General features: G+C 37.2%; 1 protein-coding gene across 2 annotated transcripts in view; it reads left to right on the top strand.

The window, feature by feature from the left end:
* Nucleotides 1-27981, top strand: part of DPYD (dihydropyrimidine dehydrogenase) — a 382796-nt gene that overhangs the window by 118641 nt on the left and 236174 nt on the right. For both annotated transcript variants that reach the window (XM_067300877.1, XM_013961321.2), the window contains exons 5-8: nucleotides 4559-4720; nucleotides 13669-13865; nucleotides 17835-17916; nucleotides 20436-20523. In XM_067300877.1, coding sequence (XP_067156978.1) covers nucleotides 4559-4720; nucleotides 13669-13865; nucleotides 17835-17916; nucleotides 20436-20523 — 529 coding nt within the window. The remainder of the gene's footprint in view (nucleotides 1-4558; nucleotides 4721-13668; nucleotides 13866-17834; nucleotides 17917-20435; nucleotides 20524-27981) is intronic.

Consider the following 27981-nt stretch of genomic DNA (forward strand, 5'->3'; position numbering starts at 1 on the left):
GCAGCATCTGTAAGCTAAAGGTCCAGTTACCTCTACAAATGATCTCATTGCCATTACAGAGACATGGTGGGATAGCTCGCATGACTGGAGTGCTGTCATGGATGGCTATGTGCTTTTTAGGAAAGACAGGCCAGGAAAGCGAGGTGGTGGAGTTGCTCTTTATGTGAGAGAGCAACTGGAATGTATTGAGCTGTGCCTAGGGGTGGATGAAGAGCGAGTCGAGAGCTTATGGGTAAGGATCAAAGGGCAGGCTAACAGAGGTGACACTGTTGTGGGTGTTTACTACAGGCCACCTGATCAGGATGAGGAAGTCGATGAGGCCTTCTACAGACAGCTGGAAGTAGCCTCACGATCCCAGGCCCTGGTTCTCATGGGGGACTTCAACCACCCCGATATCTGCTGGAAAGACAACACAGCTAGGCACAAACAGTCCTGGAGGTTCCTGCAGAGCATTGGTGACAACTTCTTGACACAGGTGGTGGAGGAGCCAACAAGGAGAGGTGTGCTGCTGGACCTCGTACTAACAAACAAAGAAAGACTGGTGGAAGATGTGAAGGTTGGGGGCTGCCTTGGCTGCAGTGACCATGAGATGGTGGAGTTCAGGATCCTGCGAGGAGGCAGCAGGGCACCAAGTAGGATCGCAACCCTGGACTTCAGGAGAGCAAACTTTGGCCTCTTCAGGGTCCTACTTGGAGGAATCCCATGGGTGAGGGCCCTAGAAGGAAGGAGTGTTCAAGAGAGCTGGTTAATATTCAAACATCACTTCCTCCAGGCTCAAGAGCGGTGCATCCCTATGAGTAGGAAGTCAAGCAAAGGAGGCAGGAGACCTGCATGGATGAGCAAGGAGCTCCTGGCAAAACTCAACCAGAAGAAGGAAGTCTACAGAAAGTGGAAAGGGGGACAGGCCACTTGGGAGGAATATAGGAATGTTGTCAGAGTATGCAGGGATGCAACGAGGAAGGCTAAGGCCCGTTTGGAATTAAATCTGGCTAGAGATGTCAAGGACAGCAAGAAGGGCTTCTTCAAATACATCAGCAGTAAGAGGAAGACTAGGGAAAATGTGGGCCCTTTGCTGAATGGGGTGGGTGCCCTGGTGACGAAGGATGCAAAGAAGGCAGAGTTACTGAATGCCTTCTTTGCTTCAGTCTTTACTGCCCAGGCCAGCCCTCAGGAACCCCAGATCCTGGAGGCAAGAGAGAAAGTCTGGAGAGAGGAAGACTTTCTCTTGGTGGAGGAGGAGTGGGTTAGAGATCATTTAAGCAAACTTGACACCCACAAATCCATGGGCCCTGATGGGATGCACCCACGAGTGCTGAGGGAGCTGGCGGACATTATTGCTAAGCCACTCTCCATCATCTTTGAAAGGTCATGGAGAACAGGAGAGGTGCCCGAGGACTGGAAGAAAGCCAGTGTCACCCCAGTCTTCAAAAAGGGCAAGAAGGAGGACCCAGGGAACTACAGGCCAGTCAGCCTCACCTGCATCCCTGGAAAGGTGATGGAGCAGCTCATCCTGGAAGCCATCTCCAAGTATGTGGAGGAAAAGAAGGTGATCAGGAGTAGTCAGCGTGGCTTCACCAAGGGGAAATCATGCCTAACCAATCTGATAGCCTTCTATGATGGAATGACTGGCTGGGTAGATGAGGGGAGAGCAGTGGATGTTGTCTACCTAGACTTCAGCAAGGCTTTCGACACTGTCTCCCATAACATCCTCACAGACAAGCTCAGGAAGTGTGGGTTAGATGAGTGGACAGTGAGGTGGATTGAGAACTGGCTGAATGGCAGAGCTCAGAGAGTTGTGATCAGTGGCACAGAGTCTAGTTGGAGGCCTGTAGCTAGCGGTGTCCCCCAGGGGTCAGTCCTGGGTCCAGTCTTGTTCAACTTCTTCATCAATGACCTGGATGAAGGCACAGAGTGCACCCTCAGCAAGTTTGCTGATGATACCAAACTGGGAGGAGTGGCTGATACACCAGAGGGCTGTGCTGCCATTCAAAGAGACTTGGACAGGCTGGAGAGGTGGGCAGAGAGGAACCTCATGAAGTTCAACAAAGGGAAGTGCAGGGTCCTGCACCTGGGGAGGAATAACCCCAGTCACCAGTACAGGTTGGGGGTTGACCTGCTGGAAAGCAGCTCTGCGGAGAAGGACCTGGGAGTGCTGGTGGACACCAAGTTAAGCATGAGGCAGCAATGTGCCCTTGTGGCCAAGAAGGCCAATGGTATGCTGGGGTGCATCAGGAAGAGTGTTGCCAGCAGGTCGAGGGAGGTGATTCTCCCCCTCTACTCAGCCCTGGTGAGGCCACATCTGGAGTACTGCGTCCAGTTCTGGGCTCCCCAGTACAAGAGGGATGTGGCACTACTGGAGCAAGTCCAGCGAAGGGCCACAAAGATGATTAGGGGACTGGAGCATCTCTCTTATGAGGAAAGGCTGAGAGAGCTTGGCCTGTTTAGCTTGGAGAAGAGAAGGCTGAGAGGAGATCTTATCAACGTGTACAAGTATCTGAAGGGAGGGTGTCGAGAGGATGGGACCAGACTCTTTTTAGTGGTGCCGAGCGACAGGACGCGAGGCAACAGGCACAAACTGAAACACAGACACTTCCATCTGAACATGAGGAAAAACTTTTTCACTGTGAGGGTGACAGAGCACTGGAACAGGTTGCCCCGAGAGGTGGTGGAGTCTCCTTCTCTGGAGATATTCAGAACGCGCCTGGATGCAATCCTGTGCAATGTGCTCTAGGTGACCCTGCTTGAGCAGGGGGGTTGGACTAGATGATCTCCAGAGGTCCCTTCCAACCTCAGCGATTCTGTGATTCTGTGAAATGCATTTTTTAAACATTGGCATTCTCTTGTGAATCCCTTGCTCTGTCCGTAGCATCTGGTTTTGTTACCCATTGTTTGTTATGTAGTCAAATCTCAGCACTGCTATTTTTATTCATAACTGGATTCTCACCCTGTGCGGTGTAGTGTTACCTTTGATAAAACACTTCTGTGTACATTACCCTACTTGACAGAAAGTAATCTGTGGCATTACATAGGGTCTGCTGTGACTGAGTCCTTCACGTGCTATGAACTCTATCTTCTGGTTGTCCTGAGTCAGCTGTCCTCCTAGGATAGAGTGACAAAGAGATTATGACAAAACAATTTCAGTTAATGGTAACGATTGAAAATTAGAATGTGGGAGAGGTGGATGGAGGAGGAGGGAAACATACTGTTCTTTCATCTCTTACTTATTATTCATTTGGAGAAAGCTAGGATGAGATCCTGGCATTAATTTCTTGCCGAAGAAACTTTTGTGGAACCTCAACCTTGTGCTAACTCTAGTTATCATCTAGTGTGGTAGTGTATCATCGTCCTCTGAATAGCAGTGGCCTTAGAAAACTCTAGAAATATTTCCTGGAATTCCCTTGGTGCGATTTTTGGTGGAGGTGGGGAGAGCTGGCAAATGAGGAAAAAAATGGAGCCCACAATTAAATAAACTTTTGTATTGACCAAACAGAAGAAAAGATACGATGCAAAAGGTTTGCTTCAGTTAGGCCATAATTTCATTAATGTAAATGGAACTATGTGAAAATTTATCACACGTTAGATATAATGCAGAACTGCCATCAGTAGTTCACCTCTGAATGACATTTCAGTTCACTGCTGGCATTTTCTCTGATGCTCCCTCATAAGAGAATGATGCAGGCTAAGAAAAAATGGGTTATTTTCTCACTATACCAGGTTCTGGGAGCCCACTATCCATTCCTCAACTTTTTATTAGGGAAAGAAGTCTTGCTAATTCTCATGTATCAGGAAGCTCTTCCTTCTCTGAAGATATGCACTGAATATTGAGAATCTGCTGAGTTGTAACAGTTTGACTTGTACATAACCTCTTTAATCAGTTCCCTGTTTTGCTACTTAGGAAAATAGGGAAATAAATGTCTGCCATGATCAGTTTGTGGTTAAGGAAAAAGAGTTCAAAAGAGAATCCAGTAGCTCAATATCTACAGTTAGTTACACAGGAAACCTATTCTCATCGCGGGTCTGGGACAATTGGCGCTACTGATCTGGTGTGAAGGACAGGCATATCTGCAGAGATGGTGTGCACACATGTGTAAAATAAGCTTTTCATTCCCTATGTCATAAGGAACTGACGATCTAACTGGCACTTTCTGGTCAGCCGTCCAACAAGGTTACAATTCAGCTACTGCCTAACTGACCTAGAAATGGAGAAAGCATTTACAAGTATGTAATGCAGTCACAGTGTTTTTCTAACACAGATTTGTTAAACCACTAAAAATCCTGCAAACACATTAGATAAATCAAGTTATAACAATTTTTTAAACTAAAAATAAAAGTTTTATCTTAGCATAATCAACATTTTTTCTGACTTTTTTGCAGTCCCTTTGAAATAATTTTTATGGAATGTATATGGGAAATACTTGTGCATTTAAATGATGTCAGCAATATCTGCTATCTTTGTGTTATTCTACTGGTCAGCTGAAGAAAAAGCATTTTGCATTTCCTCTTGAATTTTCACTTCCCTGGTATGTGACTTTATTGTTGATTTTTTGTTTTTGTGCAGAACTATTATGGAGCTGCCAAAATGATTCTTTCTGACAATCCGCTTGGGCTCACATGTGGAATGGTGTGTCCAACTTCTGATCTTTGTGTTGGTGGCTGCAATTTGTATGCCACTGAGGAGGGACCAATTAATATTGGTGGATTGCAGCAGTTTGCTACTGAGGTAGGTAGGACTTCCCTTGGCTGAAATTCTTTGTGTATGTACCAATGAGTATTGTCTAAGTGTTGCATTTGTTAATGATCTGTTCAAAAAAGTTGGTAGTGCTAAAATGAAAGCGTAGGAAGTTAAAATAATTATCCTTTTTCTTACAGCGCATTCAGAAGCTTAGAAATGCTTTCATAATGGAATACTTTATAGGAACATATGGCAAATTATTTGTGAACAAGATGACTCTTCACAAACACTTGTGGTTGAGACAATTTGTTGTAAATGAAAGGTTGATATAAGCCAGGTGAAAACATGGAAGTTACTGAAGTAGGCTACATAGAAGAAGACTAAGTGCACCTGCATCTGTAACTGCACATTAAGGAGATGCAGATCTGTTCTGGACATAGGGTGTTCCTGTAGCAGAACACTTAACTTGTTCTTTCTGTGTTGAACACTGTTTGCTGTGAAGCCGCACCCTCTGTGACAATTCAAAGTCTGGAACAGGCTTTCTACAAACACTGTGGTAAAGGAAGACCTGGTGTCTCATACCAAATGAATGATTAGAAGATTGTATTAATTAATTTCCAGGAATACTTGGTGCTTTCTCATCTCCTTGTTTAAATCCTTCATTTTGTTTTAATTATTGTTTATGGATGAACTGCTTAGAAGTCTTTCCGTTTTAAAAGGTTTTTTTTATGTAGCAAAGAATCTATTCCTGTATTTGAAGGTAATTTCTGAGCGCAGCATGGTCTAGCACTTCTGAATTTTGGGTGCATGAAGAACTTCACACAAAATTTAATGTATGCTTTTGAAAAGTCACAGAAAGAATCAATTCATATTTTACCCCAAAAGTGTTATTTTCAAAAGTAGATATTGTAAGACCTACAATCAATAATAAAAAGAAATGGCCATGCCCAAATATTGACTTCATTGATCTCTCAGGAAGGAAAACTTAGTTGCATTTTAATAATTTCAGGTGCTGCTAGTAGTAGAGGACAAAAAATATCATTTATTTGTTCCTTATATATATATGTAATGTAAAGTTATAATTATGTATTAGTGTATGACAGCTTCCAAACCTATTCTCTTGTCTTTCCCCAGTCTGTGATTTCCAACATAAAATCTGAGAAGCTGCAGGACTAGTGTGCATTTATATTGCAATGAAATGGAGATGTTATACTTTAGACCTTACCTGAGCAAAATGATTTAGTGAATAATAAATCTATTGAGCAGTGCTGATTCAGGCAATTCAGACTATTTCTGTGACTAGTTCCAACCCTTAAAAATGGGAAATACTTTCCAAACAAACTATTTTGCCTTTCCATTTTCAAGCAGCTGTTTCAATTTCTTCTTCATTTTTTAAAGGCTAAAGTAATCCTTGTGTGGACTGGCACATTTTGCTTTGGGACAAAGGAAAATTTTCAGATGATTCAGACTTTCTTTTTACTATCCAGTTTTGCCAAAACCAAATAAATAGTTTCAGGTTGACCTTAAATATATGTCTATACGCATCAACTAGATAGATGCATACACGTGTTTCGTATGTGTAAATTTGTCAATTGATAAAAGTAGGTGTATATATATCTACCCTTTATTTTGGCCACTGAAGCAAAAAAGTTCCTTACTTGCCCAGCCTGATGTTAGGATGTTTTCTGAAGGGTGTTTGTTGAGGTGCGCATGTGGGTTACTTACAACAGTACAGATTCAATGCTTAAGATTTCCACCTGAAGAAAAAAAGACACTACTGCTAATCTGTTAACTTCTTTTGTGGGCATGGAGAAGTTGTACAGTCTCAGTCAGATTGTACAAATTGTTGTACAGATCCACAGTCTCAACTGGCAACTCTTCTGATCTGTCGGAAATATCTTTAGGTAAAATCTGTGCTCTTGGTCTTTGCACAAGTGAGGCAGGTGTGACTGTGTATAAAAAGCATGTATTAAGATTGCACATTTCTATATAGTCTATAGCTAATGAGCATGTCCCAGTTCTGTACCTTGAGCCATTTGTCAGATCATGTTTAAAAACATAACATGAAATTCCAGTCACCTTTTCAAAGCCTGAGAATAAAGCTTTGTAGGACAGACCAAAATAGAGATGCAAACCAATCTGGAAGTAACAGTACCTCTGTATCGCCGTTTTTTTCCTCTGCTGTCATTCATAGACTTCACCCCCCCTTTTCAATGTCTTTGAATTATGACTCCACGAGCAAACATTGCTATCTGCTGCAGTGCTTCTCCTCTTTATCTGTTTGTACACCTCCTTTTTTCTTTCCAGGAGACTTACAAAGCTTCTGGAGTACCTGCTAAACTTAGCTGCTTCTGAACCTTCTCTCTCCTTTGCCATTTAAATAGCTACTTCAGTTTTCCTGAGATTTGAGTGTACAAGAATGGAATCACCACAAATGAGACCAGAGTTCTCATTTGTAGGGCAAGGCCAGAGACACTGAACTATATTTTTTCTACCTGTATATTGAATAGCTGGGTTTTGTCAAGAGGCAATATTGTCACCTCGTCTTCTAATGACCTTTATTCCTTATATGTAAAAACTTAATACTTGCTGCAAGGTGAAAAACTTACTAAAAAAAAGAAAAAAAGAAAAAAGATTAAACAGCTGTCAAGTAGATGAGAAATATAATAGTGAAATATTACTGTTTAGAAACCAAATGCAAGTAATATCTGTTAAAACTTGATTTGTGTCTCCTTTTAGCCCTAATGCTATGATTAATAGGGAGGAATTATGGCTTGATAGATATTGCTAAATATCTGCCATTTTTCTCTAAAAATCTTTAGAAATCTATTAAAAAAGCTCAGTGCTAGCATGATGATTGATACTAAAACTGCAGGACAGGGGGAATAGCTCAGAATGGCTTTACTCACAATGTTTTAAGTTTGTTTAAATGAGAGATTAGTGTCAACAGTTCCAACAAAATTCAAATGATGTTATACAATTGTATTTAGCACTCTAACAAAAAAACATTTCAGTAAATTTTATTATCCTTAGTATTTTTATAGTATCCTATAATATATTTTTTAAAATTACAGTTGTTGATAACCTTTAGATTTACTGCCATTTTACAAAGAATTTGTATGTATTGTGGTACTTATAATTAGCAATAATAGTCATTTTGTAATTAATACTGATTTTTTAATTTCTTTTTTTAAGCTTTCAATCAGTTAATTTTTTACTATGAAAGGCAAAAGACCTGTTTGATAACTGAGTTGTGGAAACCTTGGAAGTAATGTATATAGTATGTATAGTTGAAAGACATAACAGTATTAATGTTTCTAGGTAACAATTATTTAAAAAATATTAATTAAAATAATGAAAAAATCATAAGTTACTACTGCAGTACAAAAATTGGACCAGATACTGCAGATGAAATGTGTTCAGAGCTTTACCTTTATAAGTAACTTAGCAAATTGTGTGATTTAGTCGTGCAACATGTGTTACTGTTAATGAGAGCTGCATGGTAATTCTCATGCACTGTGTAATAGTTTGTCCCATGGGGGCTTATTTACTGAAAACTCCATTGTGCATAAAGCCAATTTTAGATTTTTTTTCCATGGAATTAGTCTGAGGATCATACACTTGACGCATTACAAGGGAGAGCAATAATAAAAAGGCACAACTGCTAGCTGAGATAAAAGATATAATTGCAGTAAAGCAGAAATGTGGGTTTAAAATGGAAAATATATGGGTGTGACGTGTGCCCCTTTGTGTTTCTGAACAATGACTGATCATCTGTTCATACTGCAGATAAAACTCCCTAATTGTAAAATATTTGTCTTACAGTAGAACACAAAAAATGGCACCTCGCACCTCCTACATTTTCCTTCTACCCTTACCCTTACAGCTTTGTAACTATATTAGCCTCATATTCAAAATAAATTGTAATCCAATCAGGAAAAAAATACGGATTTTGACAATTAATGTTCAAATGGAAAAAAAGGAAATGTCCATTTGTATTTGTGATGTAGAATGTGAATACTGGGATGCAGTTACCACGGTAACTGTTGCATCTGGAGAATAACATGGAGTAAAAGCTCACCATTATAAATGATGAGTGTCAAGCATAGGTTACACCTGCTATCACACAGGTCAAAATCATATTAATGTCTTTATCTGTCTCCTTTACCCAAGTAGTTTAAAATCAGGAAACATCTCTGTTCTTTGGAATATAAGTTCAATGAAAATACAGTGAGATTGTAGTGATGATAGAGGCATGATCTATATGATTGTCAATTCCACAGAATGTACTAAAATTGGTAGTTACTCAAATACAAGTTTGTAAGCTTGGAGTAAAAAAGAACTGTGATCTGTTACATTGTCTGTTGTGGTATTAGTAGGAAGCCCTCAAAATCATACATTTCTGGATAGGTATCACTGAATTTAAAGGGTTTGCAGTGTTTCCAGTTAATCATTCTGAACAGAGCAGCACGAGCTAAATACAAAATATAGTATTTTAACCTCTATGTGCTAGATGTAAATACTAGATCATTTAGTACTGTGACTCTTGTGCCAGTTCTGGTGCCTTGTCCCTCTCTGGAGATGTGTTCTGGCTGTTGTTACAGCAGAAAGCAATTGAAAAAGGAAACTTGATACATTCTTTTTCCTAGCAGATGCACTGCATGAACTTGCTTGCTGTTAACCTGGCGGCATCTCATCTCATCTCATCTCCTCAGCGAAGCTGGGAGGTGGGCTGTGTCGAGGCCTGCGCCAGGAGGGTGGCCCTGCTGATAATGACCCTCCTTCTCGGGGCGAAGAGGCTGCGCGGCTCCCCCCGGGGGAAGCCTTCGGAGGGGTGCTTTGATGCCTTGGGCTCAGGGTCTCTTTCTGTTGTGTATTGACACTTTTAACTGGTCTTCACATACACGGGGGAGGTGGGTCCCAGGGAGCCGTGGTTCCTGCTGTCTGCCTGCTTCGGGTGCTGCTGTGAGGTCACCCTGTGCTGGGGATGTCACAAGGCCTTGCCGTGGTTACCCCATTCCCTGGGTGCTGACTGCTGAGCGCTAGTGATGGAGCATCATTATAGGCAGCTACGACACCAGGACAAGCAGAAAGGAAACTCTATTTGTCAGTACTATTTATTTTTATTTTAATGCATCTTTAAGTTATTTTCACTCTGAAATCTAAAAGTAGCAAATAAAAAATGTTAAGCTTGTTCGAAGGGGATAGTGTAGCCTCCTAAGGCTACAGTTCAGGTCATGAGTCTGAGGACTCTGAACTTCTCAGGCAATGGAGATCACTTGCTGATGTTTGGACAAGTTATATAAACTTCTGTAAAGTACTCTTTACAGATGTTAAACATCCTTTGCTTTATAAGACATTTAAATTATATTGCTATGCCCTTTTTATGGATGGGATTTGTGAGTTACAGACTTGGCAATGTCATTGATCCATGGACTTTGTTAGGACTAGGTTAATATTAAAATATAGTCATTATTTTGGTTTAAAAAATCTTTAAAGAGATGTTTTAAGCCCAAGTTTTGTAATCACTTACCTACTTACATAAAAGTTTGCGACATTGCATCTTTAAGTGTTAATTATGGAGGGAGGATCAGTCAGTTTTCATAAATAGCTCATGTTTGTGGAAAAATATTTCCTGTACCTCCTGTGCTATCCATTGCAGGTAAATGAAATTAATTGTGTGATAATATTTTTAACTTCAAGATGATTACTGAGCATGCAATTTGCTTCATTTTTTTAATTAAAATTTGTGCAGAATGTTATTTTCTCCTTTAAATAAAGTGTGCCATAATAGTGTATGCCAGCCTACAGATGGAAACCAAGAGGAAAGTATGAAACTAACACAATCAATTCCTAAATGTTACTCATTTCACTGCCTCTATTTTTCTTTCTGTGCACTAGCAAAATCTGATAATTCAGAATACACTTGTGTTTCACACTAAAATAAATATCAGCTAGGTGCTGATGTCTGCATCAGTAGCTGTTTGGTATCACATCATCTTAGCGAAGGATATTTAAAGGCAACCTGACTAATAAACCTATCTCTGTAGCCTTGTGTGATAACAAGATTTACACCTCAAGAATATGAAACATTTAGTGATAAAGTCAGAACTTACTTTACTAATAGGTGAAATTTTCCAAATGCCTTTTCCATTTTGCAAATCTCTTGCATTTCATCCTTCTTCTGTTGGTGAAGGTCTTGAGAAGAAGATGAGTGATTAAACAGATCAACTGTTTGCTTAAGAAATGTAACTTTCTCTGTGTGTACTGCAGACTACCTAACTTGCTTTTTAGCACCCTGTCATGTTTTAGCCAAAGGCTTTTCTATATTTTAATATTGAGTTGAACTTTCAATCTTTTACTGTTTTATTGAACAAATTCTCTGTGATAGTCCAAAGATGATTTAGATAAAGATGAATTAGAGTAAAATTCTCTGATCATATTTGAATTCTGCAAATAGGTAGAGAAGGATGTCTACAATATATTCCTCTAAGAAAGAGTCTCATAAGAAACTCAAATATGACTGGAGTAATATTAAATTTATTCTATGTTATATAAAAATGTAGATAACTTCTGAATAACAGTTCTAACCTGGTCTTTCTCTGGACCCTAATGGACATGAAGCATAGGACTCAGTGGACTGAATCTCTGTGGTTTAGTTTGAATAGGGCCTGGAGAGTAAAGTAATGGCTATTGGACATGATAGAATAAAAAGGTAAAGAATAAATGCCTAATGTTATTAACGGCTATTAACAATCTATCTAATCTATTTTGTGTATGTGTAGGAGAGAAGGAAAGGCAGACACAGGGGAATGATGGCTGACTCTTGCCACTGAGAGGTTCAGCTTTAAAATTCATTATTTTGTCTCATTCTCCTGAGTGGACCTTGGTCACAAAGCACTGCAAAACAAAAGAAAAACTCCATCTGAAAACAGAAATGAAATAATGTTTTTGAAGGTGGGCAAGGAAGACAGTAGTAGTAAACTTTACTTACATCCTGACTCTAGTCAGAGCAGAGGAAAAAATGGAGAGGACAGTTGCATGTAATGTGGCATTGAACATTTACAAGAGAGTCATCTCTGCACACCAACAGATTTGTACAGAAGAATTCAGTGATATTTAATTAAGTGAATTCCAGTGTAGTAAAACTTCATGATGAGGTGAATAAAAATCTTTTGAAATGCATTGAGGCAGTTTGCCATTTTCACACAGTTACCCTGCCAGCCTTAATATGCAAAACTGCCACTGAATTCCAGATGGCAAGATATAGCCATACAAGCTGGCTGTGCTGTATAAGGACAGTTTCACACTATTTGCAAAGAGGCAGAATTAAAGTTGACCATTCAGCCTGAACTACTAGGATTTCCTGCATGAGTGCTTGGTTTCTGAAGCTTAACACTGCGCTACAATAATGCTGGGTTTTAGTATAACGTATAGTTGATGGGTATGACTATTGTTCAATAATAAATTAAAAAATATTATGTTAACAATAAAGTTAATTTAGTAATACATTTATTTGATTAAGATGTGCATATTCATAGTGTTTAATAAACACATTAAATATGCTAGTTATATAATTTGTATTACTGACTAGCCTTCTAAAACAAGCGCATGAGACTTTAATGGAAATTTGGTACCATTCAAGCTATTTCTATGTGAATGTAACAAAGCAGACATTTTAAAAATATTCTATTGCATTTTGGTTATCACAGTCTAGCTTCACAGTAAGCTTTTCAGCCTGTGAAATCCATTAATAACCACATTAAACCTTCCCATATTGTATGAATTGTCAGGTATAAATGATTCTTTTTTAAAAACAATTATCTGTCTCTTGCTTCTTGCAGTTTGTTAAAATGCTATGTCAATTTACAAAGACTAGGGAAATTTGACACAGAAATTTTAGAGGGGGAAGGAACTAATCATTGGTTTACCTAGCATGAGTGCTCAAGTGCGCATGAAGAAAATGAGCATTGATTCAAAACATAAATGAAAAATTCTATTCATAAATTGATTGTGCCAAAGTTTATCTTGAAAAACACTTCCTTCTCCGTTTCTGAGGAAAGTAAAAACTGGAAGTAAACTCACTAAGTATTTTAGAGCTGATATTTATTAAGGTGATTGGCAAGGGGTATATTTTAGAGGGTTAGTTATTATATGTGTAAAACAATCCTGCATTGGAATAGATGAGGAACAGTGCTGTCTTTTGGTGGCATTGAAGGGGCAGCCTGCAACTCTTTGTGGTATGACTGAGAATCCCAGTGCAATGTTGTATCCTTTTGGTATAACGTTGTGCTTCTGCTACAACCCTATATTCCTTGGGATAAATACTTTTCCCTTAATGCCCAAAAGAAGATGGAGCAGTAACTGTGCCCTTCTGTGCTCCTACTCTTCAATAGCCTGTAAGGGCTGTGAGTCTATTCCTTCCTTTTATAGGTTTTACAAGATAGCAACTCCTTTTCTTCCCCTACAATGCATGTACGTGCAGAAAACAATGAAGTCTAACTCAGTGAATTCAGAATACCTCTGTATTAGCCTCTTACCTGTATGCCTGAGTAAAGAATGGATTTAGTACAAATCCAAAATAAACTATATGACATTGCAACTAGGTTAGGACTCCGCTGTGCTAGGTTCTGTACAAATACTTAATAATGGTCAGAGTCTGTCCTAAAGTACTTCTAATAGTCAGGATAGAATGACGCAGATCATCTCCACTTTATAAGTGAAGAACTGAGACGTAGAGAAAAGAGCCTAACTTTCAGGTATGGGATGCCTAAAATTTTTGGACATTCAATTAAGAATTGGTGAGCATCTGAAATAAATGAGCTATTAACATGAAATAAGTCCTGTTAGAGTTGTCTAAGAGGAGGCACTGAAAGTACGGATTACTTTTGAAAATATACAGGCAGTTCCTAATAAAAGCTTGCATCATGTTACTCATAATAAAATGTAAAGAGGGAATGTAAAGTATGTAACCTGTTGAATGTGTTGCTTTTCAGGTGTTCAAAGCTATGAATATTCCTCAGATTAGAAACCCTTCATTACCTCCTCTAGAAGAGATGCCTGAAGCCTATCATGTGAAGATAGCTCTCCTTGGCGCAGGACCTGCAAGTATAAGTTGTGCTTCTTTTCTGGCTCGATTGGGCTACTCAAATATCACCATATATGAAAAGCAGGAGTATGTTGGTGGCTTAAGGTAAAAAAACAAACAAAAATCAAAAAAAAAAAAACAAAAAAAGAAAAAAAACACCCACTGTTTCCTGTGGCTGTGGAAAGTATAGCAAAAAGATTGTGCAGATGTTGTTTATACATGATCCTTCTGCCTTTTTCAAAGGCAAAAAAAATTTTTCAGATTTGGAAAACTATTTTTTATTTAAATAATCCATCATTCAGGTTAAGGCAGGTACATTTAAGGGCAACTTTAACTGAAAATTTGGTGTATATCTTCTATGTTGTCTTCATATGACCTGTAAAAATTCTGATGTTCTATTGTTATTACCAAATTAACACTTTAGAAAATTATATCAGGAACCATTTTCTCTGATCCAAAACATTTAAAACATGATGAAGTAGTTGTAGCCACATGTAGTGAAATAATTAGTAGATATTTAAAATGCTTTAAAATGATAGTAATTTCATGGAGAAATTTAAATTTAGAATGCTTTTATGAACTTTACGCAAATATAGGTAACAGTGAATAAATCCATCATGTCTACCTGGAATTGCAGCTTTAGTAAACCATACTGTAAGAGGGAAATCAACCTCGTGCAATTTCAACCTTCAGCAAATTGTAATTAAACAAAGGAGTTTTCAGTAAATACACAATTGTAAAGGCACCTTTGCATCTTGCCGGTATGGTAAACACTTGGATGATGTTTCCTTGGTTCAGGACATAGTGTCACGTCCTCTGTACTACAAGATGAATTTTTATCACAGTAACCTGTGGTTGAGATCGTGTCTTAAAAGTTTGTTGGAATACCTAAATGTAAGAGACAATATTTCAGAAACAAACTAGTGGATACCAGCCCACTCAAAATTAAAATAAAATGTCATGTTTTGAAGATGTATTCACACTGAAGTGTTTGCAAAATAACATAGTGAAAAGAAGGAGATAGAAAGAAGAAGGGTGAAGCACTCGCACTTCTCTCACTGCAGCATCACTGCAATCTATAGAGTTGACACTGTTAATGAGTTTGATCCATGTCATGATGTTAAATACTTATTCAGTGCTCTGGAAGATAGAGAGTCAGTGCTGGAAAAGTAGATCTGATTACGTGCATATTTTTCACTGAGGTTCAAAAGTATTCTGCCTAACTATCAAGATGTTAATATATAGGCATTTAACTATGTGAAGCTCTTTTACTAGAGCTAGTTACCATTGAAGACTGCAAATTTAGTATATGAAACATCTATTCACCTAATGACCAGCACATTATGTTTTTATAAATGCTGGATTTAAAATGATTTTAGTTGCTTAAAAGTAGTAAGAAATAATGAGCTGTTCTTAACAATGAAACTTTACCTGGTGACAGATTAGACTCATGTATGATCCAGCAATATAATGCTGTTATTAATTCTGAGGGGAATTAATACAGTACTTTCTCCAGTTGCTTGCAGTGTATTATGGTGCTTGCATAGTTGAAGAAATGTGGTTTTAAGTTGCAGTTCTTCTTCATGTTTTAATTTGAATTTAAGATCAATTTTAGTCAATTTTGTTCTATTGCAAAAAACGTTACTCTTTTGCTTGGTCTTTTGTTATCCTTTAATGGTCAAGCAGTACATTTTACTACATCTTTCCTGCTTTTGACTCTTAAAGAATACATAACGATAACGGTCAAGTTTTACTTCCATTCATTGTAGAAAATTTCATATGTGGATTAAAGACATCAGTTCCTTTTGTCCTTATTTTATTCCTCGAACAGAAGGGAAGCTGACCTATGGCCACAGTCATTCATTATTGCAGTTACAAGGGACAAGGCAGTGCTTGGGCCCTTTTTGGTTTGCTCTGTCTTATGTATTTTTAACTAGGCTATCCCTTCACATTTGTAAAAAGATCATAGTTAACTTGAATAATATTTACCTTATGGAAAGCTGTCTAGTAATTACAGTTCCTGGGTTGCTGAGGTATAATATATAAGCCTAGCATAAGTCTGTAGTTGCCTGCACATGTCTGAATTTTTCACCTTATTTTTTCCATGCATAGATTTTCTTACATTTCACTATTTGTGCAAAATTTATGCCTTATAGTAGAGTAGAGCATGGTCTTGCTTAGAGACAATGAAAGAGCTTCAATGTTCATGCTCCTAGCTATATTACTGGCTTAGAACATACCAAAATGTTTCTCTCACTTGGCTAAAGGGGTGACCCTTGGACAAAAGTTTTCGGGATCATCAAGAAACACCAAACACCTTTAACTGGGATCAGGTTTGAGGAAGACATGAATCCATGGGACCAGTCCAGAATTCTGTGCTTCACCCTCCTGCTCCTCCACCCTGTTTTCTTCTTCCTCTCTCTGCCTCTTTGACACTGCTGCTGAAGGAAAGTGTAGCATAATTATTGACATACATGTTGACATCCATGAAATATTTATTTTCATGGTCAAGTGCATGCGTGTGTCCGCACAGAACTGTGTGTATTTGCATATGCACATGTATGTTTATTTGTATGTACATATATGCATGTATACTCTGTAGCACAGAACTGTAAGTAAATTTTTAATAAGAGCAAAAAGTGTTTACAAATTGAGACAGTGCATAACACGGCTAGTGCTGTTTTGGGTTCTCCTAAGAGTTAAGGAAATGTCAGACCTTCAACAAATACACGTGTGGCTTGTAAAACAGAAATTTCCTTTTTTTTATTAGATTTCTTTATTGAACCTCTATTGCAGAATCATACTGATCTGTTATTCTCTGCCTCAGACACCCTTTTCGTTAGCATGACCTATGAAAGTTGCATTGTCATGATACATTCATTATGTCTAATATTTGGAACATTTTTCATTTCACACCAGTCAGGAAAGGTGCAAAATGGTCAATATTAGAAATGATAAAAAGAAGGCACACTAACTTCTTAACAATATAATTAAGGTTGATGCAATTTAAAATAAATAAAATCATTCTGGCCTGTCAAAGTTAGATGTTAAAGGTGAAATGGTCAATAACAATATGTAAAATAAAACCAGCATGAATCTCCTGTGCCAGTGCTTTGTAATGAAAATCATGGATCCATTAATTTGACAACAGACTACGCTGTTAGAAGCTTAGAAACATCTAGGAAGACGCTTTACTTTTCTGTATATTCAGTCTTTTTATCTTTATTGAATAAAAGTATTAAAAAGGACTTAATTGTGCTTACTTGTACAGTGCTTTACAAGACAGATTTTGAACTGGCCTAAATATGTGTAGTTCCATTGGAGCTAAAGGTCTGTATCAATGGATATAAACTGAGATTCTGTGCTGGCATTGCAGTTCTCCCATACAGTAGACCTGTAGTGCTGGAAACTTGAAGATGTCATTAGTAATCCTCTCCAAGAGAAAAAACACCAAATAATAATAAATATTATGTCAAAAAATGGACCTGAGACTAAGAGCTGATATAAAATCACTGACTTCGTACATTCTGAAAGATCGTAGGAATTTTATGAAGTAGAAATGGAGGAGGATACAGTGTTAATTACCATTGCTCAAAATAGCATGTACAACTTTTTTTAATTTAGTGGAAATTTGATTCTTTCCTATTGGATGTCTTAATGAGTGACTGCTAGAAGATTGCCTTGCTTTAAGTAGCCAGCAGATCTTGTCTTAAATAGATGTCTTAAGTTTGTTTGGTGTTACATGTTCCTTGTGGTGGACAAAGAGGAGTGCAGTTTAAACTCTTCTGTATCTGATCTGAACATCTGTTACATGGTTACCTGCAAGCACAGGCAGGATTGGCCAGAAGGTATTGCATTCTTGGCCTGTGTTTTTATCATTGAGTGAATAATGCTTGTTTTGTCACTCCTTAGTCTCACAATTGAAAAACCCAAGAGTCAGGCTTCACCACATTACAAATTCAAAGACATTAAAATTATCTTAAATGTGTGTTATAAGTATTTAATGTTTAACAGCTAAAAAAAAAATCCTTTCTAATAGCTGGAAGTGTTTCACAAACTTTTTTTTTTTTTAAGTACATCTGAAATCCCCCAGTTCCGATTGCCATATGATGCAGTGAATTTTGAAGCTGAGCTTATGAAGGATCTTGGAGTGAAGGTAATGAAAAATATATCCTGCCTATGTATATCTCAAAGAAAAAAAGAACAAGAACTCTACCAAAGATTAACAGCAAAATGTCATGCACATTAGTAAAGAACAATTAAAAGCTACACTAGACAGAGGCAGGAAGATGCTTCCTCTTGCTCAGGGCATTTGTCTGTCTCCTGTCTGAATGCCACTAGTTTGGAAAAGGGCAATCAATAGTTCTCATCTGGCATGCCTGCATGTGATTAATTGTCTGTAAGAAACAAATTCCTAAATTGCTTTAGGGGTTCAATGTAGCTATTAGAGGGATTTGATTTTTTTTAATCGAGTTTTTTTTTTTTTATGCAAGTTTGGCACTACTTAAAACATTCATATTTGACACTTCTCCCTTCATTTCTTTTCTTCCCTCTCCCCAAGTTTTTTCTTAATGATTTATAATACAGCCTTGCATCCAAGTTAATTTTATGTCAAAATGCATTAAATTAGCAAAGTGTTAGCATGATCCTCTTACAAATAGTAACAGTCATTCAGCTTCCTGGAAAGCAATAGTTATGCATTATTCTGTTAAACAAATAGGTGTTGTTTATAGATAATGGGAATGTTGCTTTATTTTTAATTTAGGGATTGAGCTGAAGATTTAGGTAGTGTTAACAACTGCACATTTTACTAGAAGTTAAAAGTGTGGTATGCATCACTGGATCAAATTTTTGAGTAGCGGAAGGGATAATAACGTATTTTTAACATGATGCTTCAGCATTCAGTCAAGCAAGAAATTCTTGGAATTGTTAATATTGGTTCATACTGTAAAGGCAGTAGACTGTTGTCACAAGACCCAAGTGAGAACCTCATCCATGCTGATAAGATGTAAAGGGGCCTTAAATGTTACAGATCCATTTTTTCCACCCTAATGATCCCTTTGCAACTGTTGAAAAGACTGACAGAAAGGTAGTTGTGTTAGGAATAGAGCTAGAAACAGAGCACTGAAGCTATTTTAGATGAAATTGCTGGCAATAGGCACCTGGGAACAGTCTTCAAAACTCATGCATTTCCTCAAGGCTCTCTGTGTTATGCCAAGGACTCCAGAATGGACCAGTATAGCCACCATGTCATCCTGACCTGCAAGTCCTTTGCTGTTTTGAAGTACAGCAGAGATTCTCGGTGTAAATTTGTTTCCGAGCTCTGCCATTGGTTTGCAATTGACCCTTTTGGCAAGCTAGCTAGCTAAGTACTGTAGCTTTATACCTCTATAAGCTCCAAATATTTTCCTGTGTTTACTTAAAACATTTCAAATCTGTGGTGGAAGATGCTGTATTGTTTACACGCTCAGCAGTGCTGTTTATTCAAGTAATTCTATTGAAATTAGTAAGAATTAGTCAGGTGAATAAGGATTACAGAGTTAGGCCCTAGGAGTATTATGAATCCCCACATAAAATAGTATTGCCATTTAAATTCCTTCATTAGATTTTCATAAAATATGTACACAATAGGATAAAAAAAAAATGTAATGACAATTTATAAAATGCTTTTTGTTGCCAGTGAGGATGTAGTCTGCATTCAGGAAAGGATTACAACCGTACATAGCTTTTGCACTTATGATATAAATTATACTAAATCTGCAAATGAAAAAAAAGGCTCTAAGTATGGTACATTGCATATTTTGCATCCCCCTTTCTTCAAGGATGGGAAAAATGCATTTTCAAAAGTATATTAAATGGAATATAGATAGATTCAATAACAAGAGCATGATATAAAAATAAACTGTTCGAATCACAGAGCGTAGTCCTTACCCAGTGTACCTTGGCAGTTTTTTAAAGTGAATGCATAAGTGTTATAACAGATTGGGGGAAAACATTCAAGTTCAGAGAGTCTAAAGTAGGGAGATAAAAACACACATAATCAGGTCAAGAAGTACTAAATATCAAAAGAGGAATCACACACACTTTATGCACTCAGCAGCCTTGGAGTTAGCAGAGATGAGCAAAAGGTGTGTGCGTCTTCAGTTGCGTGACCTCTACACAAGAGACTGCTATAGTTGGTTTGCTGAACACAAGGCAAACGCTTTCCTCCATGGCACTCTTGTAACAGCTGCAATTGCCCGACCTGTGCAGTGGCTACTCAAAGTGGGATTGCTGGTGGAGCCTTACTGTACAAGTATTTTTCAGTTTTAATTAATTAATTAATTAATTTATTTATTTTCTGAAAGTGACTGCTGAACTGAAACGTAGACAGGTTCCATAGACAGGTTTTGTTTGTTTGTTTAGTTTGCTTGTTAACTTTTTCAGCTTACGCTGGAAGCCAAAGTAGCCTGCGGTGGCCCTTATGTGAGGATGATCTGAAGCTACCTTTTCCCATATCTAGTTTGGGCCACTTGCTTAAATCAGAGCCAGTCTGACCTTTTAAATCTGACTTGGGAAAAAAAGTAATTTGCTTTGTTCACTAGAATATCCTTTGTGATGTCAGTATGCAGGACATGCTGGAAGTGATTTTCACGTTATCAAATTAAAAGCCATAAATCTTCATGCTTCTTTTAGGTTGTTTTTAGTAAAGGCCTCGCAATAGATGGAATGACGCTCCGTACCTTGAAAGAAGATGGTTACAAAGCAGTCTTTATTGGAATAGGTAAGAAAAGCTCATGCTCCTATGTTTTGTCATCTTGAAACTGGATGACTGTCTGAGAATAAATTAGGACTTGTATCTGCCTTAATAGCATGATGTGTGACAGCTTTAGTCTGATGCATTAAGAAAATAGGGAATATAGTGAAAATTTTAAAAATAGGAAGATAAAGCTACAGTCTTAACATAGCTATTTTAAGATAGCTGTTTGTTATAATTTTCACATTTACATGATAGATTTGTAAGTAGGACAGTAATATAGCTGAATGGCTTAATTTATTGTTTATTTAAATGGTTCAAAAGAGAATGAACTGAAAAATTACTAGTAAATAGTTGCCATATTGGCATAAGGGGTGTAAAAGCTCAGTTTTCAAATTTTGTGAACAACTTACTATGCCCATATAATTAGTGAGTCTATATGTAATCCAGTGATACCATGCTTGATTGCTTTTTCTTTCCTTCATGTAAAACATGTAGCATCCTTCAGATAGGCTGTAGTGAAATTTAATTATGGAATGGGCTAACAAAATAAGCTGACTTTGAGTTATACTGAAACTGGCATCATAGGTCTGTCTTCTCTCATATGCTAAAAAAAGTCCCGCACCTGCCTGCTTCTTTTTAATGTTAGATTAGAATTGTTATCCATTTACAAGTATTTTGAAGTACAGCTGGACCCATCTCTACCATACGATAGGCATGTTGAGCAGGCACCGGCTACAGTTGGTATGAGGCTTAATGCTCTTTATTGATCTAGACGTTGCCTAAGTGAACATAATAGGGAACAAGTTGTCCAACTGTTCCTCTTTCCTATTATTGATTACAGAGATGTAATTCTTAGTACAGCGACAACTGTTGTTTACCATCTGGGTATGCTGTATAATAAGCTTTGCAGGTTCATTCTCTCATGTGATTATAGTACAGACCATTGTGATTTATATAATCCTAAATCCTCACATTGTTAGACGCCTTCCATGTGTTGGAATTTCTTTTGGGTCATATTTTGATGATATTGTATACAAGGCAATAGACCAGGTTATCTTTATTGTTTTAATCTGTGCCTTTCAAAATGCTTTGTGAAATCTCACAAATTAGGTAGGAATGCATAAATAAACATTTGTTTTCTCAGAATCTAGCATTTAGGAAGAAATGATCAGTTATTATTGGAAAACTAGTGGTTTCTGACTCAGAAATTGAAAATAACTTTCGGTTAATGGATAGTAAAAATGACCAGAGTACTTTACACAGAGGAGGATTGAAATATTTGTATTGTATGTGTGAGTTTGTTTTCTGACCTTAATGAAGCTATACTAATATAAAATATTTTTGGTTAGAAATGTATATAGACAACACTGTGTCATACAAATGCTAGAAAAAGGGACAGAACCAAAGCTTTAATAAACAAAGAAAAGTTATTCAAAGAATAGTTCTCCTGTAGACCAATGTTCATTGAATGTGTTAGGAAACAGAGGGTATAAATGCTAATGAAGGATTATGTGTTCCTACGAAGTTTTGTTATTGGAAGCTATCATGAATTCATGATGAAGTTGGTCTGTCTCTGTACCCCCAAGTCTGCCCATCATCTCTCTTACAGAGTTCTGCATAAGACACTGGCCAGTACTTGTGGTCTTGCATACTGTAGTGAAAAATGGGGGACAAACCAAGGGGTTATAGATTTCTACGATCAGCTGTGATTAATGCAGTAGAACATTTATAAACTCTCAACACCAGCTGGTTTTCCATAATGAGTCTGTACTCCATTTCTTTTTGTGGTCTTTGCCTACTGAACAAACATATATTAAACAATGCCACATTTGTACATTACCCTGAATCTTGGAAGCAGAATATTTGCAGAATACTGATTACATAGAAGAGTTAAGTTTGATTCTGAATGAATCTGTACCTTGATGAAAAAAAAATAGTAGTTTTCAGTTTTCCCTGCTAGTGGAGAACAGAAAAAGTGAATGGGTGCGTAAAAGAAGATGATGTCCCTGATGGGAAGAGGGGAATACATTGTGAGGATTTTTTCATAGCAATGTAATTTTTGAAGAGCACACCTTCAGTCTTGCATTTGGGATGGAACTGAAGAATTTATCAGTCAGGATTGCACAAGAGTTTGGGGGATTTATGAAATGGAAGAGCGCTTGTAAATAGCCAGCTGCACGAGGGCAGGTGGAGATTCAAAGAGAGCTTGGAATGCCATTTTGACATAATTACAAATCAAAGAGAAAAAAACTATTGTTCTGTGGGAATGTCTCATGAAGCAGTGCGAGTACACTCCTCAACTGGATCTTGCGAAAGTAAAGCATACAGCAGAGGTGACTTAGGTCTGACCAGTACAAACCACTGACCATACTGAGGAAAAGTGAATAGCAAAGTCTCTGTGTGGGAGCAGAAGGAACAGCTTCACGATTTCCTTACTATAGTTAGATTCCTGCACTGACACCAAATCTCTGGGCATGTTGTATGCACCTAAAACAAAGGAAAAATAATGTGGAACTAACCAAATCAAAAACTGTTTTTGAGAGACATCAGGCATGTGACCAGCATAGTTTAAAACTTAGTATCATGCTTTCCCACCACTTACTTTCTGCTGTTACTGAATGCCACTTGGAAAGGTATTACAGTGTGCTGCACTCAGTCACAGGGTTGGCTGTTGCATTATTCTTTTGGTAGTTCTTCCCTTCGGTTTCCTGTTTTTGCGTATTCTGAACTGTGTTTCATCGAACTAGTTCTTAATACTGTGGTCCTGTTTTTTTTCTAGAGGATCAGTGAATTAATTGCCTCTTCTCTGTCCTTCATATAGACTCGTAAGTCTCCTCTCAGTTTTGCCTCTACGATGTTGTATACTGTAGCAACATCTGGCTGCAGACATTATCTTGCAGTTTTATGTCTGAGAATGGATTCTGTTTTTCTCCCGTACTGCTGAGTTCAGATTACAGCTAATATAAGTAATAAAAGGTAGTTCATGAATCTAGTCCCCAGTTTGTTACATCAAAAGTAACTATAGACAATAGCACATGTGAGAGATTTTCCACAGGACTAAAAGGCAGAAGTGGAACAAAGGGAGGAGCAGCCTGTAAAACATATTCTAGGAGTTTCTACAGTCTCTGCTATAGCTCTTTAGTTCTTTTTTACTGTCATGTAGCTTGAACTTTTAAACTTTTCAATTCTAGTTCAATGGATATTTAAAAATGACTGAGAATTAGAGATGTAGTTTATCAATGAGTGCTTAAAAATGTCACTTTAAATTTCAGTTCATCTTCCAGTTACAAGTTTTGGGATTTATGTTATTATTCATAAACACTACTGAATAGGAATTAATTTTCTCAGTTGAAGTTTCAAGGTTTTCAAACTGGCCTCTAAAATTATGCATAGATAATACATATTTTCACAACCGGCTCTGCTTTTGAAAAGAAATGTTTGTGAAGAATTTATGTGATCAAGCTGACAAATCAGTTTGAAAATTTTGATGTTTAAAAAAATGAGTCTTATCAATTGCTGCCTTATGTAAACACCATAGAGACTCAGGGCAACAGAGAATAGGCAAGTTTAGAGTGAAAAGGATAAATCAATGATGGGGTGAGGGACTAGGGAGAACACACAGTCCTCAGAGACAGCAAAGCAAGGCAGCAAAGGGTATCCTGTGGAGAACAAAGTAGCCTGAGTGCTTTGTGTTACTATGTCTCTTGGTTGATTTTTGGAGTTGAATATTTTAAGATTTTTACAGAAAATTTCTTTGTCTGTGCACCTCACTTGGCTATCAGAACAAATGCAGAACTACTAGGCTTTTATTACTCTTCCCTCATGAATTTCAGCTAAGTTCTTTGCAAACCAAGATTCTGTCTTTTAAGAGTTCATAAAGCATTGTATAATCTTTTTGAAAGAGAAAATACAAAACAAATATTATATATACAGATATTTAGTTAAATGAAAATGAATGACCTAAGTACTAAAATTAGGTAAGGACATGTCTGAAATAACTTCTAAACAAGTATATAGAAAGGCTATCACAATAAATATTTTCTGTGCAGACTTTTACGCAAACCTATATACTTACCCTATAACATTTTATTGTAACATAGGAGTTTTATATAACATATGCATTCTCTTGCATATAAAGATCAGATAAAAATATATCTTCAAAGATTGTTTTATTGGTTAAAATATTTTAAAAATCCTAAGCTCACATTCCCAGAAATGACGTAAGCACTTCAGCTTAAGTGTCTGTGTAGGCTTACAACTAAACTGACAGCCATAACTAACTTTCTAGTTAACTTCTCGTTATAGCAAAAATGCAGCTAGCAATGAAGCTTTCTTGTTTCTTCCTCCATCTTGTGATGCTGGATTGCTATAGAGACAGTTTTATTGTGTTAGGCTAGTCAGAGGTTCTATTACATACTGAAAAATTATTGTTTATAAGAGCATACTGAGTAAATCCAAGCAGAGCCTGTTTTTTGGACGTATTCTAAATAGTATACTCTGCTTGCAAGGGTTAAAGTGGTTTATAAAAAATAAAAAATCAAATCCCTTGTGGGAGGAACCTTTGTGATAATTGCATTCGTTCATAGTTAATTAACATAGCATTTAAACAATAATATAATTAGATGATTTCATTGATTGGAATGAAATTACACTCCTAAAAAAGAAGTTAAAAGTCCAAGCATTGATGTACTTTTTTTTTCTTTTCTTTTTTTAAAAAAAACACCTTGGGAGATTGATTTACTGTCTCTTCCCCAAAAAGTAAGTAATCTCCTCATGCCTGTTATTATCTTCTGATTAACTATGCAGTGCCACCTGGTGTGCAGATGGGAAGAATATTACACATCAAGAGCTCTGTTCACACCCACCCACACAGATATAAACCTACGTGGCAAAAAGTGAACAGATGTTCATTTTGCTTGTGCTATAGGAAGAAATTGTGCATCTTACTCCTGATTCATAAACTAAATTTGGAGAACATGAAATCTGCATATGGGGCCCGTAGGCCCATGGCCAACACAGACATTTATGGAGGAATATGTCGTATTCAAAATTGTTCTCATTTCAGGTTGTGAACTGATTTTTTGTTTGTTTTTCTGGTTTTGTTTTTCCTTATATTTCAGAGTCTTATTTTCTCTTTACTTGCTATTTCACTTACCACCTCCAAAAGGAAAAGTTTAGAGGCAGATTCATTTGAAACCATATCCAAGCCCTATTTGTTGATTGGTTGTATTTCAAAATTGTGTTTTCTGTTTCTTGGCTTTTAAGATGGTCCCTTAAATTATTTCAGGCCTTTTTGCAAAGACCTGTTTGATTCAGCACTAATGTAGCAAGTCATGTAAAATATAATGTGTCTTGGTGAAAGATGGGACTGAAGTACAAAGCATTGTGCAGCCTCAGGCTTTTAGAATCTGCAGCTCTGATTTTGGAGGTTTTTTTCGGTGTTGTTTTGTATTATTATGTAATGTCGTTAGTATTTTGATACCTCATAGTTAATATGGTTTTTGCTGCAAGGAAGCTGAAGCCTAAAGATCAGATAAAACACAAAAGCAGAGGAGAAAAGTAATATGTTGAAGGTAGTGCAGGGAAGAATGATGTTGATGGAAACATGATCACCTAGATACTCAAAATAAATGCGTATGTAGCTTGGTTTCTGAGTTGGTTTTATTGATACTTGTAGACAAGGATTAACATTGGCATTGTCTTAGAATCTTGCAAGGAGGGTGCTTTTCACTCAGGAGGTAAATGCTGACAGCAGTGGCCTGCTAGGCTTGAGTATCCTTATCCAGTAAAGGAGAATACAGGCTGTAGAGCCGGGGAGAAACACTTGGAATTACATTTCATTGTGATGAAGACGAGTGAAAGATTCAAATTCATTTAGCTGTGCTGTGGGGTTTTGGTGCTAGATAGACCAGATATAATGAGAATGAAGTCTTCATGATGAGTCATGAAGTCAGAGTACTTCTAACAGTTTGAAGAAGGACCATCACAAAGGTAGCAATGGCAGGATTTGGACAAAGCCAATTCAAGCCATTTCACTATTACCAGAGAGAGTAATTAAAATTTAAAATCATATAAGTGGAAAAAAAGGGTTTTTTTAAATAAAGATCATGTGGAGGCCAATGATTTATGCATTTGCAATTTAGTACAGAGCTGTGTCAAGACTACACACTGAACTGCAACTGCATGAGGGGAAGTCCTAAGGAAGAAGGTTCACACAAGTCTGTGCAGTCATGTATAGGACTTCTTCCTAGTCCACCTCCTGCAGAGCCTTAGCTCCTGGCTCACAGCTCAGAGAATGAATGCACAGAACCTCTGCATGAACCGCTCATGCTGAGCACAGAGTTACCTCTCAGTTGCTCTCTATTACTAAGTTTCTACCATACTACTTTATTATCTTTTTCATGACTCTTGTGAAGAGCATTTTAAATAAATTGCACCATAACTCAGTTCTAATACAATAAATTGTTAGTCCTCAATATTGGTGTTATTGTCATCTTATTTTAATCTAAAATTTTTTGTTATTAAAAAATAAAAGAAACATAGTTATATTAGAAAAGGTACTTTGAAAGAACCTATTCTTATGTTTTTTATAGCAGATGTTTGAACCTACTTTTATTCCCAGTGCAGTATCGTTCCTGGAGACCAACAATGTACATACATCCAAGAATTTTTATGCTCGAGGCATCTTTTTCTGCTACTGGCATTTGTAATAATTTGTTCTTCCAGTTCTGTAGTCTTCACTGCTGCTCTGAATGTTGGTGGAATATTCCTAATACACATCAGAAGCACTAGGCAGTTGAAAGCTTTCAGGGTTCAGATCACAAAACAGCTTATTTATTATTAACAGTCCTAGGACACTTTCAAAAAATACTAATAATCTGCCTTTGGGCATCCTTAAATTATTCACTTGCAAATTACACAGATCTTCATGCTCTTATTTACTTATCTTTCCTACCAAAAAACTACTTAGCATAACAATCTCTACTGCACATGTTTTACAAAACTCTCTCCTGTCTCTTTCTAAGATGCAGAACTGTTTCCCTGAAGAAATGCTCAGCTGAATATAATGACAAAATCAATTTTGTTTGTATTGTTTTAAGACCAGTTAGATATTTTAATATCTTAGAAGGTTCATTCCTCTAGGGTTATTTAGCAGGTTTTGGGGAGATTAGTCAAACAGTTATTTTTTAAGTATTTTGTTGTTTGAAAAGTGCATAAAAAAAGAAAATATTGAGCAAAATGGTGATGTTAGGTATAACTTTTTCATATTCTGATGCTATGCATCTTTCAATGCTTTGCACCTAAAAAAAAATGGCTTTGGGTTCATTATTTAACTATGTACGAAATTTTAGTAGTAATCAGTCAGAGAAAAAAACACCTTTTGTTTATTTGCCTGTTATTTCCAAATGTTCATTCCACATAAGCCATGCAGCTATCTACAGATCAAAAAAGAAAAGTATTAGTTATGCTCCCATAATTAAT

The sequence above is a fragment of the Apteryx mantelli genome, chromosome 8 (assembly GCF_036417845.1).
Source record: "Apteryx mantelli isolate bAptMan1 chromosome 8, bAptMan1.hap1, whole genome shotgun sequence".
Lineage (NCBI taxonomy): Eukaryota > Metazoa > Chordata > Aves > Apterygiformes > Apterygidae > Apteryx > Apteryx mantelli.